This window comes from Coturnix japonica, chromosome 1 (genome assembly GCF_001577835.2).
Source record: "Coturnix japonica isolate 7356 chromosome 1, Coturnix japonica 2.1, whole genome shotgun sequence".
Taxonomy (NCBI): Eukaryota; Metazoa; Chordata; class Aves; order Galliformes; family Phasianidae; genus Coturnix; species Coturnix japonica.
Genome location: NC_029516.1, coordinates 174,321,935 through 174,339,592, shown reverse-complemented (window position 1 = coordinate 174,339,592; position 17,658 = coordinate 174,321,935). Strand labels below are relative to the sequence as shown.

Here is a 17,658-nt window from a genome sequence, read left to right as displayed (position 1 = left end):
TGGATGCCCCGTCCATCCCTGGAGGTGTTCAAGGCCAGCTTGGATGGGGCCCTGGGCAGCCTGGGCTGGTATCAATGTGGAGGTTGGTGGCCCTGTGTGTGATGTGGGGTTGGAGCTCCATGATCCTGGAGGTCCCTTCCAACCCAAACCATTCTGTGTGTACAAGTGGTTTCATTTCTCTATCCCTATAAACATGTGTTAGAATAGGGCCACGTGCTGCCCTGTGCCATCTCCTTCTCAAGGTTCAGGTCCAGAGACACCCTCAAATGGAGCTCTAAACCCAGAGCTGTCCCGGGTGCATTGGGCACAGCAGCTCACCCAGGGCTGGGGAAGTTCAGATCCTGGTGGGAAGCCCCTGGCACTGCTGAACCATTGAGGAAGCTTTTGGGTTCACTGCCACTTTGTGACACAAGTTTCACTTTCATCCCCAATCCGGATGTTAAAGGCATTAAAACTCCCCCTGCTGCTCTGCCCCATCGTTCTGCTTTAGAAACTTCTCAGCTTTTGCTTTTGCTCCCTTCCTGTTGGTGACACATGCAGGAAGCAGCACAGCATCGCTTCGGGTGGCAGGGAGTTTGGTCAGCACTCAGCACTTGCTTTCCCTTTGCTCTTATCTGCCCTTTCACAGAGCTGACTCCCCTCCTGTCTGTAGGCTCCCTTCAGGTCCTGGCAGGCTGCAATGAGGTCACCCCGCAGCCTTCTCTTCTCCATGCTGAACAAGCCCAGCTCCCTCAGCCTGTCTTTGTATGGGAGGTGCTGCAGCCCTCTGAGCATCTTTGTGGCCTCCTCTGCACCCTCTCCAACAGCTCCATGTCTTTCTTGTATTGAGAGCCCCAGACCTGGACACAGCACTGCAGATGGGGACTCACGAGGGCAGAGCAGAGAGGGACAATCCCCTCCCTGTCCCTGCTGGCCACCCCTCTGCTGATGGAGCCCAGGATCCCATTTGATTTCCGAGCTGCAGGAGCACACTGCTGGCTCACGGGTGCACTGGGGGCCATGGATAAGTTTCTCAATGCGTGTGACTCTCAGAAGCAGATCAATGTTGGGATGCTGAGCATCCATCCCTTCCCTTGGAGGAGCGGTGCAGAGGGGCTGGGCAGGTTGGGGGGTGGGTACCCAAGGGCTGAGCAAGTTTCTCTACCCACAGCAGCAGCAATTCTCATCATTTGAGGCTGTCAGAAAACGCTTCTGGGATCTGTGCTAACTCATCCCAGGCCTTGAGTGGCTCCCAGCAGGGAGCTCAGGCCCTGGCGTTGTGCCCTGGGTCGATCAGAGCTCCCTCAGGCCATGTCTGCACAGCAGCGCCTCGGGCCCTGGGGCACGGCTCCTGCTGGGTGCTGGCTCCCATCCCAGCACCTTCCCATGGCACAGAAATGAGTTTCTTACAGTCTGGGGGCCAGGGATGGGAACTACGGGGAGTTTCCTTCAGCTGGGCCAGTTTGCTAACAATCCTCTGAGTCATCTCACAAGTTTGCTGGAGATGATGCCTTCCTTTGAAGGCTCCTGCCAAACTGCTGGCCCTGCTCCTGTCCGTTCTGCTGCAGGCTCTGAGCTCTGCACTGAGCTGGGATGTATTTCTCTTGTCTATGGGGCAGCAAATGGACTCGCTGCCTTCCCCAGAGATCACAGCATCAGGGGCTGGAAGTGACCTGCAGAGATCGAGTCCAGCCCCCATGTAGAGCAGGCTCCATACAGCAGGCAGTGCAGGGATGCTGCTGTTCCAACCCCGTGTGTGTTCTCCCTTTGCTAAAGGCAGATGGGAGATGTGCCCATGATGTGGTTACCGGTCACACTGATGCCATGGTATCAGCACTAATAATGTTAAGCTGCTCGTGTGTTTCCTGCCCGCAGTGTACAACTGGACTGTGGACGAGGTGGTGCAGTGGCTCATTACCTACGTGGAGCTGCCACAATACGAAGAGACCTTCCGAAAGCTGCAGCTGAGCGGCCACGCCATGCCCAGGTCAGTGCTCAGCCCATGGATTTGTGCTGGGGATGGAGCAGAGCCGAGGCAGCAACACGTGTCATCCATCCCAGTGCATTGAGTGCTGTGTGGGTAACTCCTGTGCCAGCCCAGCTTGGTTCCAGGCATATGGATGTGCTGCAGCCTTGGCTCTGCAAGCAGAGAGTTAGGCCAGGTGCTGTGGCTGTCAGTGCTGCTGTGCTGGCTTGCACAGCACACGTCATCAGCCTGAAGCTGTGTGCTCAGAGCTGCAGCCTTAAGCTGGAGCAGAGCAGGTCCAGGCAGTGCCCCGGCTCTACCCACGCTTCCTTTGTAACTCATCATCCTCAGCACAGGGATGGTCTCTGCTGGCTGCATCCCACACGAGAGATGTGCTCTGCAATCAGCTGGCAGCACGGGTTTGATTAACAGATGCACACACGGAGAGCAGGGCAATGACAAGCTCGGTGTTCTTAGGAAGGAGTGTGAGCAGTCAGGATGAATGGAAGCCTTCACTTCCATCTGGATCTGGAACAGGTTGCCCAAGGAGGCTGTGGATGCCCCATCCCTGCAGGCATTCAAGGCCAGGCTGGATGTGGCTCTGGGCAGCCTGGGCTGCTGGTTGGTGACCCTGCACACAGCAGGGGGTTGGAGCTGGGTGAGCACTGTGTGTAACCCAGGCCTTGCTGTGACTCTATGATCTGCAGCAGAAACACCACGATCTGGGGGCTTCCTTCAGCCCTGGCAGCTCTGTGCTCCTGCTCACACTTCTCTATCCACAGCTCCCACATTCATAACTTTAGCTCCATTATGAATCGAGATGGATGTGACTCCATGTTCCATCCCCTTCCATTCCACAGGTTAGCAGTGAACAATGCCACCATGATGGGGACGGTCCTGAAGATGACAGACCGCAGCCACAGGCAGAAGCTGCAGCTGAAGGCTTTGGACACCGTGCTCTTTGGGCCTCCTCTCTGTAAGTTCAAGGAGCTGAATCTGCTCAGCATCAGGCAGCAAAGATCCATCTGCGTGGCTCAGAGTTTATGCTGAATGAAGCCTGCAATGAGGCAGAACCAGCAGGTCGGCTCAGGGCTCCAGCCCTGACCTGGGGCTGTGTTGCTGTGAGCACTGCAGCTGGAAGGCATAAACCACACTGCGTGTACCCATAGCACAGCGCTGAGCTGGAGGGCAGCATTAGGTTTGCACTGAGCCGTGAGCACAGCTGGAGGGAGGGCAGCATTGGGATGGCTCTGTGATGAAGGAGGGCCGGTTCTGGAGCTGCTTGTGGGCATCTGCTGATGATCTGGAGGCCCCTCTGATGTTTCTCTGTGCAGCTTGGGGCGCTCCTTTGCATGCATTGCACCTGGCTCACGGCTGCATTCCCCTTATTATGAGTCTCTCCTGCTTAGGCACGTTGTCCTCATTAAGACTGATGCTTTGGTGAGGTATCCGAGGTCTGGCTGTATCAGGACCCTGTGGTTAAAGCTGCCCCAGTTCCTGCTGGCACATCCCAGCGCCGAGGAGGAATTTGGATGGCAGCCTCCCAGGCGCTGTAATGGCAAAGTAAATTGCTTTTAATGGCTTTGGATTAATGGTTATTCTCTGTGTTTGAGGAGCTGCTGGGCAGCCGTCCTGGCTCATGTCACAAGCTCCAATTGTGCACACAGCAACGCAGAGCTGAGCAGCCCTGAGCAATGCATGGCTGCACCGCCTGCATCTGTCCTACGTGGCTTTCCCCAAGGTTCATAAAGGCAATTTGGGGCATGTGGTAGCAAACTGAATGGATTGACCTGTGCCCACCCCATAGCTGTGCCCACCCCACAGCTGTGCCCACCCCACAGCTGTCCCCACCCCATAGCTGTCCCCACCCCATAGCTGTGCCCACCCCAGAGCTGTGCCCACCCCATAGCTGTGCCCACCCCACAGCTGTGCCCATCCCACAGCTGTGCCTTTAGCTTCTCCTCTTCCCATCTCTGAAACTGCATCCAGCCTTGTTAATGCAGCTGTGCTGCAGGGCTGTGCTGCAGCTGCTGGAGGGATCTGCTCCATAGTTTGGCCGGGGGGGGCTCTGGTGGTCCCTTCCCAGCAGTAAAGCTGTTGTTCCCAGGCCCCCCCCGGAGCCCCCCTTGGGTTGCACTGAAATGCAGCTCCATTCTCTTTGACACGGTGCTCATTCATCCCCAGCTCTGTTGGCAATCTGGGAGCGTGGGTGGGCTGCTTGCTTCGGGCTGTTTGGCAGCAGGGGGTGATGCTCTGCACTGCACAACGGGTGCTGCAGAGGGATGGACCGAAACTCATTGGCTCCAACAACGGCGAATTAACTCTGTGCTGCTCATTTAATAGCACGGAGGGCTCGTGTTGTGGGGAAGGCATTGCAGGTGGTGACAGGGTGTTTTGTTCTTTGTAGTGTGAGATGCAACAGCTGCAGCATTGCTGGGGCTCTGCGTGATGCTTCACTGCACCCATTGCTGGGTGTTGCTCAGCTCCATCCCATGCAGCAGCACTGATCCGCTGTTGTTCCCATAGGTTTGATCCTTATGGAAGCAATGAGGCTGTGGTTACACCTGGGGGGGGGGGCTCTGCCTGTCTGCCCATCCCTCCTGCTGTCAGTGCAGGGCGCTGCTGGCGCTGGAGGTGAACGCTGACCTCCAAGCAATGGAACAGAGGGAGTGGAAATGATGGATGTGCAGCAACGTGCCAGGAGCTGCTCCTTGGGAAGAGGATGTTGTGATAATCCATCCGGAACGGGAAGTGGGGCCGAGGAGGATCTTGATTATTATGTTTAGTGTTGAATTTGTAAAGGAGCGTTTTCAGATGGGTGCTGTGCAGGGGCTGCTTTGGGCCACGGCCTCGTGCTGCTGCTGCTGCAGGGCAGGGGGAGCTGTGGGGTGCTCTGCTGGCCCCCCAGCTGGGGTAGAATTGAGCAGCAGGGACAGGGCTGTGATTGCCCTCCTCCTTCACATCCATGCGCCATCAGAGGTGGATGTGCTGTGTGTGAGCTGGCAGCGCGCGGCCCATTGCTGGCAGGGCAGAGTGCTGACAGTGACAGCTGGCACTGGTTGTTTTGCAGCCCTACGTTAACGATCCAATCCCAGGGGGGTAAATGTCAACGTTTATTGAAAACAAACAAGCAGGATGGAGGCGTTGTCCTGAAGGAGGTGATGCTCGTCTTTGTAAGGCTGGCAGCGTTGCTAAGAGGTGCTTTTTATTGAGCCAGTTGCTGCTGAACTTCTGTTAATGAAGATGAGAGGTGGTGGTTCCTTATCTTCTAGTCCAGCAAACTGAGTTGGGAGTGCAGTGCATCACATGCAGAGGTGCTGGAACGGCTGCCCAGAGAGGCTGTGGATGCCCCGTCCATCCCTGGAGGTGTTCAAGGCCAGCTTGGATGGGGCCCTGGGCAGCCTGGGCTGGTATCAATGTGGAGGTTGGTGGCCCTGCCTGTGGTGGGGGGTTGGAGCTTCATGATCCTTGAGGTCCAACCCAAACCATGCTGTGATTCTATGACTCAGCTTGGGAACAAGGCTGCTTGCAGGCACTGCTTTGTGATGGTAATGCAGCCCAGCAAGAGAAACGCCAGCAGGGGATGGTTCATGGGGGGCTCACACAGGGGAACCCACTGGGGTACCCACATGTTCCAGAGGCTGCAGCACTAGTTGGGATGCCACGTGTCTGCCTGTAGTACCAAGGAGTCCTGCTGCTTTGCTGTGTGTCTCCATTGCTGTCTCAGCTGCACCGGGGGCCAAGTGCATGGGAGGGATGGCTGCAGGGGGCAGGAGCAGGAGCAGGCAGGGATGGAAGCAGGGATGGGAGCAGGCAGGGCCGTGGGAGAGGTGGTGACAGTCCTCAGGGTCAGGCTGCAGCGCTTGGACACAGAGCAGCGAGGGCAGGGGATGTCACTGGTAATGAAGTCCCTGTAATTGGGATGCAGGGAGAGGTCGGGGCTGTGTGTATCATGTGCTGCTGGGGGGACGCCAGCCTTTAACAGCCTCATCTTTTCCCACTTATGGCACACGGCAGTTGTTGTTGGCTTAGAAGAGAAATGCATCAGAGAGCCAAGGTCAAACACAAGGCTCGCTGTCCTAACAGCAGCTTTACTGTGCTTGTTGCTATTAAGCATCTGCTTTTCCATCCGCATTTTGAAGCTACCTTTATGGGCTGGTGGCCTCATTTCGAGCAGCACAGGACAGGAATTAGTCTGGATTCTCATCTCAGGGCTTTTCTGCTTCAGCTCTGTGGAGATGATGGGGATTTATCAGAGTGCAGAGCTGGAAGCATCCCTGCTGCTGGGGGCCCTATTGGTGGCTGCACAGAGCTGTGCTCCTGGGCCTTGAGCTGAAGTGGGGGCTTCCTGGCGGTGATACCAGTGTCAGTCAGTGCCATATGTGCTGGATCTCATTGGGGCATACAGGGATATTGTGCAATCACAGCATCTCAAAGGCTACAAGAACCCTCCAGGATCCCCACCCCACTGTACCCACTGCCCACATCCCCCACTGCCACCACCCTGCGGTTCAGGGATACCCTGGTGTTGGTGACCCCCCTCCCTGGGCAGCTCTTTGGAAGGAGGGCAGTTCCTCCCTCCCCTGGGATTTCGGGGGGCGATAAATGGAGGGACAGATTCATTCCATGCTGGGAACAGCCCATTGTGGCAGCCATCCTCCCCACTGAGGGCACAGCTTTCCCTCTATGTGCCCCACTGCACCCAGGTAGGGACGCACATCAGCCACTCCTTCATGCTGTGCCAAGCTGATGCTGCCAGCTCGGAAAGCATTAAGAGCTCACAAATGGGAAGGAGGGGAAGCGAAAGCCCTGTGCTTGCTCAGTCATTTTGAGGGAGGATGTTTTATGGTTTTGTTTGATTTCCCCTCCCAAAAAAGCTCACGTTTTAAGGAAGCAGAGTTGAACTCGAGGCTGTTTGTGAGGGTGGGCAGTGATAGGACAAGGGGGAATGGATTGAAACTGAGACAGGGGAGGTTCAGGTTGGATCTTAGGAGGAAGTTTTTCCCCCAGAGGGTGGTGACGCACTGGAACAGGTTGCCCAAGGAGGCTGTGGATGCCCCATCCCTGCAGGCATTCAAGGCCAGGCTGGATGTGACTCTGGGCAGCCTGGGCTGCTGGTTGGTGACCCTGCACACAGCAGGGGGTTGGAGCTGGATGAGCACTGTGGGCCTGTGCAACCCAGCTCAAAGCCTCCCCCCATGCAAACATTGGACCTCCCCACGCTGTGCCCTCAGCAGCCTTTCCTTGTCCTGCAGTGACGCGGCACAACCACCTGAAGGACTTCATGCTGGTGGTGTCCATCGTCATCGGGGTGGGTGGCTGCTGGTTTGCCTACATCCAGAACCGATACTCCAAGGAGCACATGAAGAAGATGATGAAGGACCTGGAGGGACTTCACAGGGCTGAGCAGTCCCTCCACGACCTGCAGGAGAGGTAAGAGCTGTGTGTCCCCCATCGGCTGCTGGTGGTTCCTCATCGGGATCTCCCACCTGATTTGCTTTGCAGCTCTCTCTTTAATGCAGTGTGGGTATCCTGGGCAGCCTGGTCTGCTGGTTGGTGACCCTACGCATGGCAGGGGGTTGAAATATGATGGTCCTTGTGGTCCTTTACAACCCAGGCCATATATGACTTCCCCCACAGACACAGAACTATAAGGCAGATCTGAACCTCGCTGGGTTAAAGGAGCCTCATAAAGGATGGGAAGTAACCCAGTTTGCTTATTGTCTTCTGGGAAGGCTCTGCCCTGCCTGGCAGCCCCTGGGAGCCATCCATGCATGCGAGGTGTTGGAAAGCCTCTCTGTGATCACATCACTTGGTATCTGCACGGTGAGAGGGCACTTAGAAGTGTAGCGGGCAGGCGGTGCCCGACGCAGTGCGTCCACGTCAGCACTGCAGCTGGGTGACCTCCTTTCTCTTTGACTCGAAGGGTTTTCCTGTGTGTGCGCCAAGGAACGGGCTGTGACCCACAGCTCATTTCACACAGCTTTGTGTCGCTCTCCATCACAGCCAGGATATCACCTGGAGAACCAGGGAACCTCTGGGGGCGCAGCTCCTGCTCATCCATGGTGGGGTTTGTGTGTGCCCCCCCCACGGGGGGCAGGTGGGTTTGGGGAGCTCAGAACCAGGTGAAGAGGCACCAACCTAAGCACGGAATCACACAGAACTGAAGGGCTTGGAAGAACCTGCTGGCCCTGCTGGCCGCGCTCCATGCAATGCAGCCCAGCTCCCTTCCTGGCTCACGGTCACCTGCTGCCCACCAGGACCCCCAGGTCCTCCTCTGCAGATCCCCTCTGCAGCAGCTCAGCCCCAATATGTACTGATGCTGCAGTTGTTCCTCCCCAGTAGCAGGACCCTATACTTATCCTTGTTGAATCCCATCAGGTTCCTCTCATCCCAGCTCTCAGGTCAGGTCCCCATGGGCAGCAGGGAGGCAGTTCTGTTCAGCTATTTGCTTTCTAAGAACTCCCTTCTAGACCTCAAACTGAGTTGTTCCCACTGATGGAAGGTCAGTGTTGAGCACATCTGCAGGACGGCCCCATCTGCTGCTGCTGCTCCTCTCTCTGCTGCATGTCTGGAGGTTGGAGAGGGGAACAGAGGCACCGAGGGCCATTTGTGGCTCATCTTTTGGGACCATCCATTAGCACTGATGTTTCCCAGTCCCTCGAGTGGCCCATCGAGCAGATAAGTTCACATCAGAGCTCATCCCCCTGATGATGTGCTGCTGGGCTGTAGGTCCATTTGTGCCCATGGTACAACGCAGTGCTGTGCTCCATCCCAGAGCTCACTGCACACACAGGGCACAGGGGGTGGCTTTGTCCATGGCCAGCAACAGAAAAGCCAACGGGAAGGGAAAATGCAATGGCAGGGCTGCACTTGGAGATTGTCTTGAGGATCAAATCCCTTTGAAGGGAATTGTTCATCATCGCATGGGGAAATTTCTCCTTTAAATAGAGATATTTGGGTGGTTTGGAATTCTTAAGGCCCTACTGTGGGAGCTTTAGCAATGAGCTCAGGGCAGAGAGCGTGGGTTCGTCTGAGAGCCTGGAACGCCTTGGCAAAAACCTCCGTTAATTGGGAAGAAAAACACAGCAGTTTCTCAACAGAGCTGTAAATTGAAAATAAACCTTTTCCAAGAAGAGAGCCAACAGCACGGCTGCTCAGGGGCCAGATCTGTGTCCATCGCTGACTGGGTGCCAAGGATGAGCCTGCACAGCAAGTGCTTCTTGGGCTCAGTGCATCCTTGCTCTGTGCTCTTCTCTGTACTCAGTGCATCCTTGCTCTGTGCTTTCCACTTGGATTCAGTGCATCCTTGCTCTATGCTCTGCTCAGTGTATCCTTGCTCTGTGCTTTACACTTGGGCTCTGCATCCTTGCTCCGCTCTGTACTCAGTGCATCCTTGCTCTGTGTTCATTGCATCCTTGCTCTGTGCTCCGCTATGTGCTCAGTGCATCCATTCTCCCTGCTCTGCTCATGTGCTGCACACATCTCCCCTGGGATGCACAAGCTGCGAGCTCGTTGTTTGCTGCAGGGCTGCAGAACAGCCCCCGTGTGCTGCACAGGGTGAGGTTTGAGGCCTTTAGTCTGTGTCCATCGGGGTGGGACAGGCAGGAGCAGCTACAGCTGAGCTGGTTCCATCTGTGATGGTTTCCTTTCAACGTGGTGAGCTTCCTCAGCCTTCCAGCTTCGATGGCTGCAAACAGGAGCAGGGCTGATCTCCGTCTCCATGTCCCGCAGGCTGCAGAAGGCTCAGGAGGAGCATCGCTCCGTGGAGGTGGAGAAGGTGCACCTGGAGAAGAAGCTGCAGGACGAGATCAGCATCGCCAAGCAGGAGGCGCATCGGCTGCGGGAGCTGCGGGAGGGCACCGAGAATGAGCTGAGCAGGCAGAAGTACGCGGAGCAGGAGCTGGAGCAGGTGAGGGGTGGTCCATGGTGCACGCACACACGTGCACACACACATACATGCATACACGACATGCCATAGGAGCAGCTTGCAGCCATCACTGAGCCTGCCCTCCATGGAGCCCCAGCCCGGCTGTGTCCCATCCAATCCACCTCCGTGGGGGAGGAAGGAGAGGCAAGAAGAGCCCAGGCATTGCATGGGATGGGGAGAGGTTGGTGCTCAGGCAGCCGGGGGAGCAGCACTGTAGCTCAGTGTGCCAGCGGGCAGCAAGGTCCCCTCGTCCTCTTGGTTGCACTGAGAGCAGCTCTGACGCCTGCAGACCCCATCCACGAGCCACATTGGCCACACAACCTCTCCACAAAGGCACTGAGCTCCATTTCAGAGCCCGTGGGGGTCCATGCCCCCCTGCACAGCACTGATGGGGCTGTTCTATGGGGCGCAGAGCTCTCCAAGCCTTCTTGCCCCACCACCACCAAGTGCAGGGCACTCATCCATTCCACCACTGCTGCCCTTGGCACCCATTAGGAGAGCAGCCAGCCAGAGGTGACTTAACCTCTCTGTTGTTTCTCAGAGGCCTTCATGATGGATGCCTCCAAAGGGTGAGTATTGGCATCGTCCTCCTGCCCCCACCGTGTGCCTGTAACACAGCCACCATCCCAGTGCCCCTCAGCACAGTAACCCATCACTCCCACTGACCGTAGTACAACTTGTTGTTTGGTGCCATGGATATTAAACCCAGAGTTTCTTTTGCACCCGTTGGTTCTTAACACTAAAACGGTTCCGTGGGGTTGGAAGCTCCTGCTGGAGCCCAGCAAATGGTGCTGAGAGTGCAGGGTCTGCAGCCAGGCTGCTCGCAGCAAACCTGTCCTCAATGGGTTATAGTGTGTCCAAGGGGTGAGCACACAGCACGGGGTCAGAAGGCACTCACTGCTCTATGAACTGATACTTCAGACCCCTCAGCTCCATCCCTTTGTACACTCTCCAGGCCCTCCATGTCTTTCTGGCAGTGAGTCCCATCACTGAGCTCAGCACTGCAGCCCCAGCAGTGCCATGCAGAGGGACGGGCACCTCCTGCTCTGCTGCCTGCACTGCTGCTGACACAGCCACGATGCCATTGGCCTTGTGGCCACCTGGGCACACTGCTGGCTCGTGGTCAGCCCCACATCCTTACCAACCACTGCCCCACACCTTCAGCACTGCGTGGGGTCAGTGTGAGCCACGTGTTGGACCAGCAACCCAATGCCCCCATTGCATTGGTGCAGCACAGCTTCCTTCCCTTCCCATAAGACAGCCCTGCTGCCTCTCCTCAGGTCCGGATGGCTCTGAAGAACGCCGAGAAGGAGCTGGAATCTCACTGCAGCTGGGCTGCCCCCGAGGCCCTGCAGAAGTGGCTGCAGCTGACCCACGAGGTGGAGGTGCAGTACTACAACATCAAGAAGCAGAACGCCGAGAAGCAGCTCCTGGTGGCCAAGGAAGGGGTGAGTATCTCAGCATCCTGCTCTGGGATCTTCCCATCACTGCCTGGGGGGAAGGTTTGGGAAGGGAACCTGCACAGTGTGTTCTGTGTCCTCATATCATGCGCTCAGTCCCTGTTCTGGCTGTCCTACATGCACAGGCAGCACCGTTTTGTTATGAGCACACGCACCGTAGCAATGAATCACCCTCTGTATTCCCAGTTGTTCCAAGCTTTCTGTGCCAGCCGAGGAGCTGAGAGCTGCAGGGGAGCTGCTGTAACACGCACTCAGCTCCGTGGATGTATAAAGCAGCCAGAGCTGACAGCTCATGGGAGCCCACCTGCCTTAATGCGCCATTATAATGGCTGGGGCATGTGATGGGTCTGTCCTTAGAAAGGCCGGGCTCTGAGGGAGCCCATCTCTGCTCGGAGCAGCTGCTTGGGGTCCCTCTGACTTGTGGGGAGCCGCAGGGCTGGGGGTCCTGCTCACCCCATGGGGTCCCTCTGACTTGTGGGCAGGGCTGGGGGTGCGGAGCAGCGTTGCCCTGCTCACCCCATGGGCTGGGGGTCACCCTCCTGTCCAACCCATCTCACACCATTCACACGTGTGCCAGCAGCTGCGGCGCTATTTCTGTCACGGTTCCTCCAGGATGTTCATGTCCAGGAGGAAACGCCAGGTCCTCTTCTTCCTCTGACCTTTCCTTCTTTCTCTTAACATTCCAGGCTGAAAAAATTAAGAAGAAACGCAACACCCTGTTTGGAACGTTTCACGTTGCTCACAGCTCCTCCCTGGATGATGTGGATCATAAGATCTTAACTGCAAAGTGAGTGTCTCCTCAAGGGCTCCCCGTCCTGCTTCTCCTAAGGGGAAAGGTTGAGGGAACTGGGCTGGTTTGGGTTGGAGAAGAGAAGGCTGCGGGGGGACCTCATTGTGGGCATCCAGTACTTGAAGGGAGCGAATAAACAGGAGGGGGAACGGCTGTTTGTGAGGGTGGGAGTGATAGGACAAGGGGGAATGGTTTGAAAGTGAGACAGAAGAGGTTTAGGTTGGATATTAGGAGGGTTTTTCATGCAGAGGGTGGTGACGCACTGGAACAGGTTGCCCAAGGAGGCTGTGGATGCCCCATCCCTGCAGGCATTCAAGGCCAGGCTGGATGTGGCTCTGGGCAGCCTGGGCTGCTGGTTGCTGACCCTGCACACAGCAGGGGGTTGGAGCTGGATGAGCACTGTGGTTCTGTGCAACCCAGGCCATTCTATGACTCCAGGACCAAGCCCTCCTTGTCTGTTGCAGGCAGGCGCTGAGCGAGGTGACGGCGGCGCTGCGCGAGCGCCTGCATCGCTGGCAGCAGATCGAGCTGCTCTGCGGCTTCCAGATCGTCAACAACCCCGGCATCCACACGTTGGCATCCGCCCTCAACATCGACCCCGGCTGGATGGGCACCCCGAGGCCCAACCCGTCCCACTTCATCATGACCGACGACGTGGATGACCTGGATGAGGAGATCGTGTCCCCCATGTCCATGCAATGTATGTAGCAGTGGGGCCGCATCCCATCACGGGCTGGAGGGGATGTAGGATGGAGCTGTAGGATGGATGCTGTGTGCTGGGGGGCTGGGGGGGCTGTGTGGGTGTTTAAGGGTGGGAGGGAGGTGGTTGGGTGCTGGGGTTGGCAGTGCTCACATCCATAGGGGAAAGGCAGAGCCTGGGGCACCGCGTGCCTCTCGCTCTGGGTTGCTGAGATGTTGGGGGGCATCTCTTTGGCTGGTAGAGCTTTGTGAGTCAGCCCTGAATGCAGCACCCAGCTCAGCCACACTCACACCCGGCCTCGCTTCTCCCAGTGTGCGTTGTCTGCCTGCAGCTTCCTACCTGTAGCTGTGTAAGAGGAACGGGGGATAACAGCAGGGCAAGGGGAAATGGTTTGGAGTTGAAGGAGGGTAGACTGAGGTTGGATGTCAGGGGGAAGTTGTTTATAGAGTGGTGAGGTGCTGGAACAGCTGCCCAGAGAGTCTGTGGATGCCCCGTCCATCCCTGGAGGTGTTCAAGGCCAGCTTGGATGGGGCCCTGGGCAGCCTGGGCTGGTATCAATGTGGAGGTTGGTGGCCCTGCACATAGCAGAGGGTTGGAGCTGGATGAGCACTGTGGGCCTTTGCAGCCCCGGCCATTCCGTGGTTCTATAGGCAGCACCAGGAGGATGCTCAGGGCTGCTCCCCACAGTCACTTCTCTCTCCCCCCCACCTCCCCCAGACGCAGCCTGGCTCTTTGGGCGCAGGTTCAGCGATCGCTCGTCTCTGTCCTCGGAGGATCAGTCCCTGTGGAAATACCCTGGTTTGCTTCTTTTTTAATTATACCCACTTTATTTTGTTCCTCTCTCTCTGCCCTTTTTCTGGACTAAAAATACATACACAGATTTTCCAACTCTCTGGCACGGAACAACTAACGGACGTCCCTCCTCTGCTCATGGAGTCACCCTCACTAACCCCAGGGAGGAGCCTGGTGGGATGAGGAAGAACCACAGCTGGCTGCACGCTGCGGCTTTGGCTTTAGAAAGCAGGAATCCATTGGGCTGCTGCCACGTGTTGTTGGTTGGGGTTGTCAGAGCGCTGCTGTGGCTGCTGTGTGCTGTGCCAGTCTGTGCCCAGACCCTGATCCCAAGGGCTCAATGCTCTGAGCAGGGTGGTTGGCTGCTATAGGACTGGGGGAGGCTGTGGATGCCCCATCCCTGCAGGCATTCAAGGCCAGGCTGGATGTGGCTCTGGGCAGCCTGGGCTGCTGGTTGGTGACCCTGCACACAGCAGGGGGTTGGAGCTGGATGAGCACTGTGGGCCTTTGTAACCCAGGAGGGCATTTTGCTATTCTATGATGTGAGGCTGTGCTGCAGCAGGGGAGGGCAAAGCTCAGCTCTTGGTCCCAAGCTCGTTCCAAGGAGAGCACAGAGCTGTTAGCATGGCAAGCTGGTAAGTGGGGATAACAGCAGGAGAGACCCCATGGGGTAAAGGTGCATCCAAGGGCAGGCAGACACCCATGGGATCACACTGGAGATTCTTGTCCCTTCTCCCAGTCGAGGTGTCCCTGCAGGGATCCTGCATTGCTGCCAGCAGAGCAGCAGGAGGATCTGATGGCCTGGAGGGGTGTTATGCAGTGATGTGCTGGTTCTTCGACTCCCAAAGAGCTCTCCTTCTGCCTCACTTCTCAGCTTTCCTCTCTGTTCACCTCCATAACCGACTGCACTTTTACTCCTCACGCTGTGTATGTGATCCTGAACACCTTATCTCCTGCAGAAGGGGAACAAAGCTTCGTGTGGATGTGACAGAGAGAGAACTGCATGGAAGCAGCTCTGCTCCAAAGTCTGCAGCGTAGGGTTTGGGGCACAGCTGATGGGCTGAGCTCCCTGGCTCTGGGTGACCTAAATGCTGCCCTTTGGGGCCAACACTGTAATATCCATCCCCTTTGGGACCAGCACTGTAATTCCAGCTGTGACGGCACCTAACATAGGCTCCGTTCAGCTTCATTGCTCCATCCCTGGAGGTGTTCAAGGCCAGCTTGGATGGGGCCCTGGGCAGCCTGGGCTGGTATCAATGTGGAGGTTGGTGGCCCTGCCTGTGGTGGGGGGTTGGAGCTTGGTGGTCCCTGAGGTCCCTTCCAACCCGAACCATTCTGTGATGCTGGGATTGGTACCTGGTTCCCACATGTCTGCCATCACTCTGCTGCAGGGACACAGGGCTGAGCATCCCTGGGCTGACCCACAGGCTGCAGAGGAACGGGACAGCCCAGACATGGGGTGTGGGGAGGTTCAGTGCCTGTGCTGGGGGAACCAATGGACCCTGAATGTGCTGCTGTGCTGCAGAGGAGCAGCCAGGTGGGGCCATGCAGGGTAAGGCCTGCAGCTGCCTTGTGCTGCAAGCAGGATGCTCAGATAAGGTGTTCAGAAAGCAGCTGCATTGGGAACGTTGGGCACAGCTTCTCAGCAGCCAACCATTAACGTGGCATGCGAAGCAGCGGCACCAACCTAACGCTTCTGCTCCAAAGCAGCGCTGCGGTCGGGCTCCCATCTCAGAGCATTCAACCCCTCTCTTTTTTCTCCTTGCAGCTCCTGCTTTGCCCAGCACTGTTCGCCAGCGCCTGGTGGACCCTCAGCACGGCCACGGATCTCAGAGGTTGGTAGAGAGTTACGTGCACAGCCAGCATGAGCCGGGCCAGCCTGCCCAGCACCCGGCGGGCCGAGTGTCCCTCCGTCGAATGCACAGCCTCTCCTCCGGACAGTCTTTCAGTTCTGACCTTCCTGGCACCGCTCCGTCATCCAGCACAGCCACCTCTTGCTCCTCATCCGCCACTCCTGCACCTGCTTCCCATGTCCACCCTCTCTATCACCATCACACCACCTCTTATTTCCTTCAGATGGACTCCAACCCCGACCTGCCCCCTCCTGATGTCACCTCCGGAGCTCGCTGTGCCACTGAGAGCTTTGGGTATATGCTGTTTCTTTTCTCGCTCCCTCTCTCCTGCTGTGCCCCAGGGCTGCTGCTTGCAGGGTTGCTGTCCCTCCTCCATCCCTCCCTGCTTTCCTTTGGGGTCTCTGCATCGTGGTTTACCCATAGCTGTGTTTCTCCCCCCCATCCTTCCCATTTCAGGGGGTCCCAGGGAGCGCTCTGCTGTCCATCACATGAGCACAGCTATAGGGAAACCCAAGGGTGTTGGGTTGGCTTTGGGGCAGTCAGACCCTGCAGACAGAGGGGTGCAACCCACCAAGCAAACACTGATATTGCAGGAAACCTTTGTGTGTTTGGGGCTTGGCAAGAGAGCTGCAAAGGAAGCAAGATGGGTTCTGTGAGCTCACATTGGAGCTGCTGGGCAGTGTGAGCTCAGTGCTGACAAGACATAGGGATTCAGTGCCTTGTGGTTCCAGCTGAGGGACCTCTGAGCAGCAGCATTGCAATGGCTCAGGACAAGGGGAAATGGTTTGGAGCTGAAGGAGGGCAGACTGAGGTTGGATGTCAGGGGGATGTTGTTTACTATGAGAGTGGTGAGGTGCTGGAACAGCTGCCCAGAGAGGCTGTGGATGCCCCGTCCATCCCTGGAGGTGTTGAAGGCCAGGTTGGATGGGGCCCTGGGCAGCCTGGGCTGGTATTAGATATAGAGGTTGGCAGCCCTGCACACAGCTGGGGGGGGAGTTGGAGCTTCATGATCCTCGAGGTCCCTTCCAACCCAAGGCTTAGTTCTGTGCTGTGGTTCAGCTCAGCAGGAGCAGAGCCTTGAATCCACCCTCTGCATCTGCTCGTCGTGGAAAGCAGCGATGAAGGGTTGGGTGAAGTGAAGCTGTTGCTTTGATATTATCAGACAAGCTGCATCTGCAGCAGCTCAGTGCTCCTGGGCAGGAGGGAGTTTAGCCTGCAGGGTCAGCTCAGCCCCACATGGCCGGGCTGTGGGGTGAAGGGGGCAGCCTGGAGCCCTGCTAGGGAGCTCCACCATCCCTCAACCACTCACTGTTTGCTTCTCTTTTGCAATTGGCTTCAGAGGATCCAGTGCAAATCAGGTCAGAGCTGTTGGGAGGCTGGTGTGTGTCTGTCTTTATCACCGTGGGGCTGCAGGGCTGTGTGTGTGTGTGTGCAAAGGGCTGTGTGTGTGCACAGGGGTTTCTGCTCACCGGTGCCGGCTCTCCATGGTAGCAGTGGGTAGGAGGGGCTGTGGGACCCCAGTGAGGAGGGGAGGCAGCAGCTGAGGCAAAAGCAGAGGGGCTGCAGTTTGCTCTGTCCCAGAGCAGAAGGAACCATTGCAGCCCCTGGCAGAGCAGTGCTGAGCACAGCAGCCACCCGCTGCAGCAGGAGCCCGTTGCAGGAGATCATCCCATGGACTGCAGGGCTGTGAAGTTCTTCTTTCTCTTCTCTTGTCCTCCCATCCTCTCCCCTCTTCCTCCACCCCCACCAGCCCTCCCTGCTGCCATGGTTTGCTCTCTGCTTCTTTCGCTCACCGAATGCAATGCATCCCCATCTCCCTGCTGTCTCCCATTCCCTGCGGGGCGGTTTGGATTCCAGGAGCAGTGATGGAGGAGGCCCAGATGGGGAGCAGGGAGGGCAGATGGAGCGGAGCAGTGCACAGCTCCTGCCTTAAATCTGCCCCATCCCGCCGGTGTGAGCAGGCCTGGCTGTGCAGAAAGGAAACACCGGAGCTGCCTGGGTCTCTCATGCTCAGATCTGAGTTCAGGAGGGGCAGACTGTGGTGGCTTTGCCATAGCACGGGGCTGCCCAATGGCACCTTCCAGCCCTGTGCCCTGTGCCTGGCCCTGGCAGCACGCTGTGCTAACAGCTGCAGGCAGCATTTCCTGCGGAAACCCTACGGGCAGCAGCTGAAGGTTCCTGTGATGCA

The 17,658-nt window shown here is 57.2% G+C and overlaps 1 protein-coding gene across 7 annotated transcripts in view; it reads left to right on the top strand.

The window, feature by feature from the left end:
* The window catches only part of STIM1 (stromal interaction molecule 1), a 41,184-nt gene that overhangs the window by 20,371 nt on the left and 3,155 nt on the right, over positions 1-17,658 (top strand). For 3 of the 7 annotated variants that reach the window (XM_032442302.1, XM_015852570.2, XM_015852571.2), the window contains exons 4-11: positions 1,855-1,966; positions 2,806-2,921; positions 7,201-7,378; positions 9,680-9,857; positions 11,156-11,323; positions 12,022-12,122; positions 12,590-12,825; positions 15,386-15,764. In XM_032442302.1, coding sequence (XP_032298193.1) covers positions 1,855-1,966; positions 2,806-2,921; positions 7,201-7,378; positions 9,680-9,857; positions 11,156-11,323; positions 12,022-12,122; positions 12,590-12,825; positions 15,386-15,764 — 1,468 coding nt within the window. Of the gene's footprint in view, positions 1-1,854; positions 1,967-2,805; positions 2,922-7,200; positions 7,379-9,679; positions 9,858-11,155; positions 11,324-12,021; positions 12,123-12,589; positions 12,826-13,542; positions 13,624-15,385; positions 15,765-16,809; positions 16,829-17,658 lie in introns of all 7 variants that reach the window. The other 4 variants (XM_032442304.1, XM_032442305.1, XM_032442306.1 and 1 more) reach the window with 4 other exon arrangements.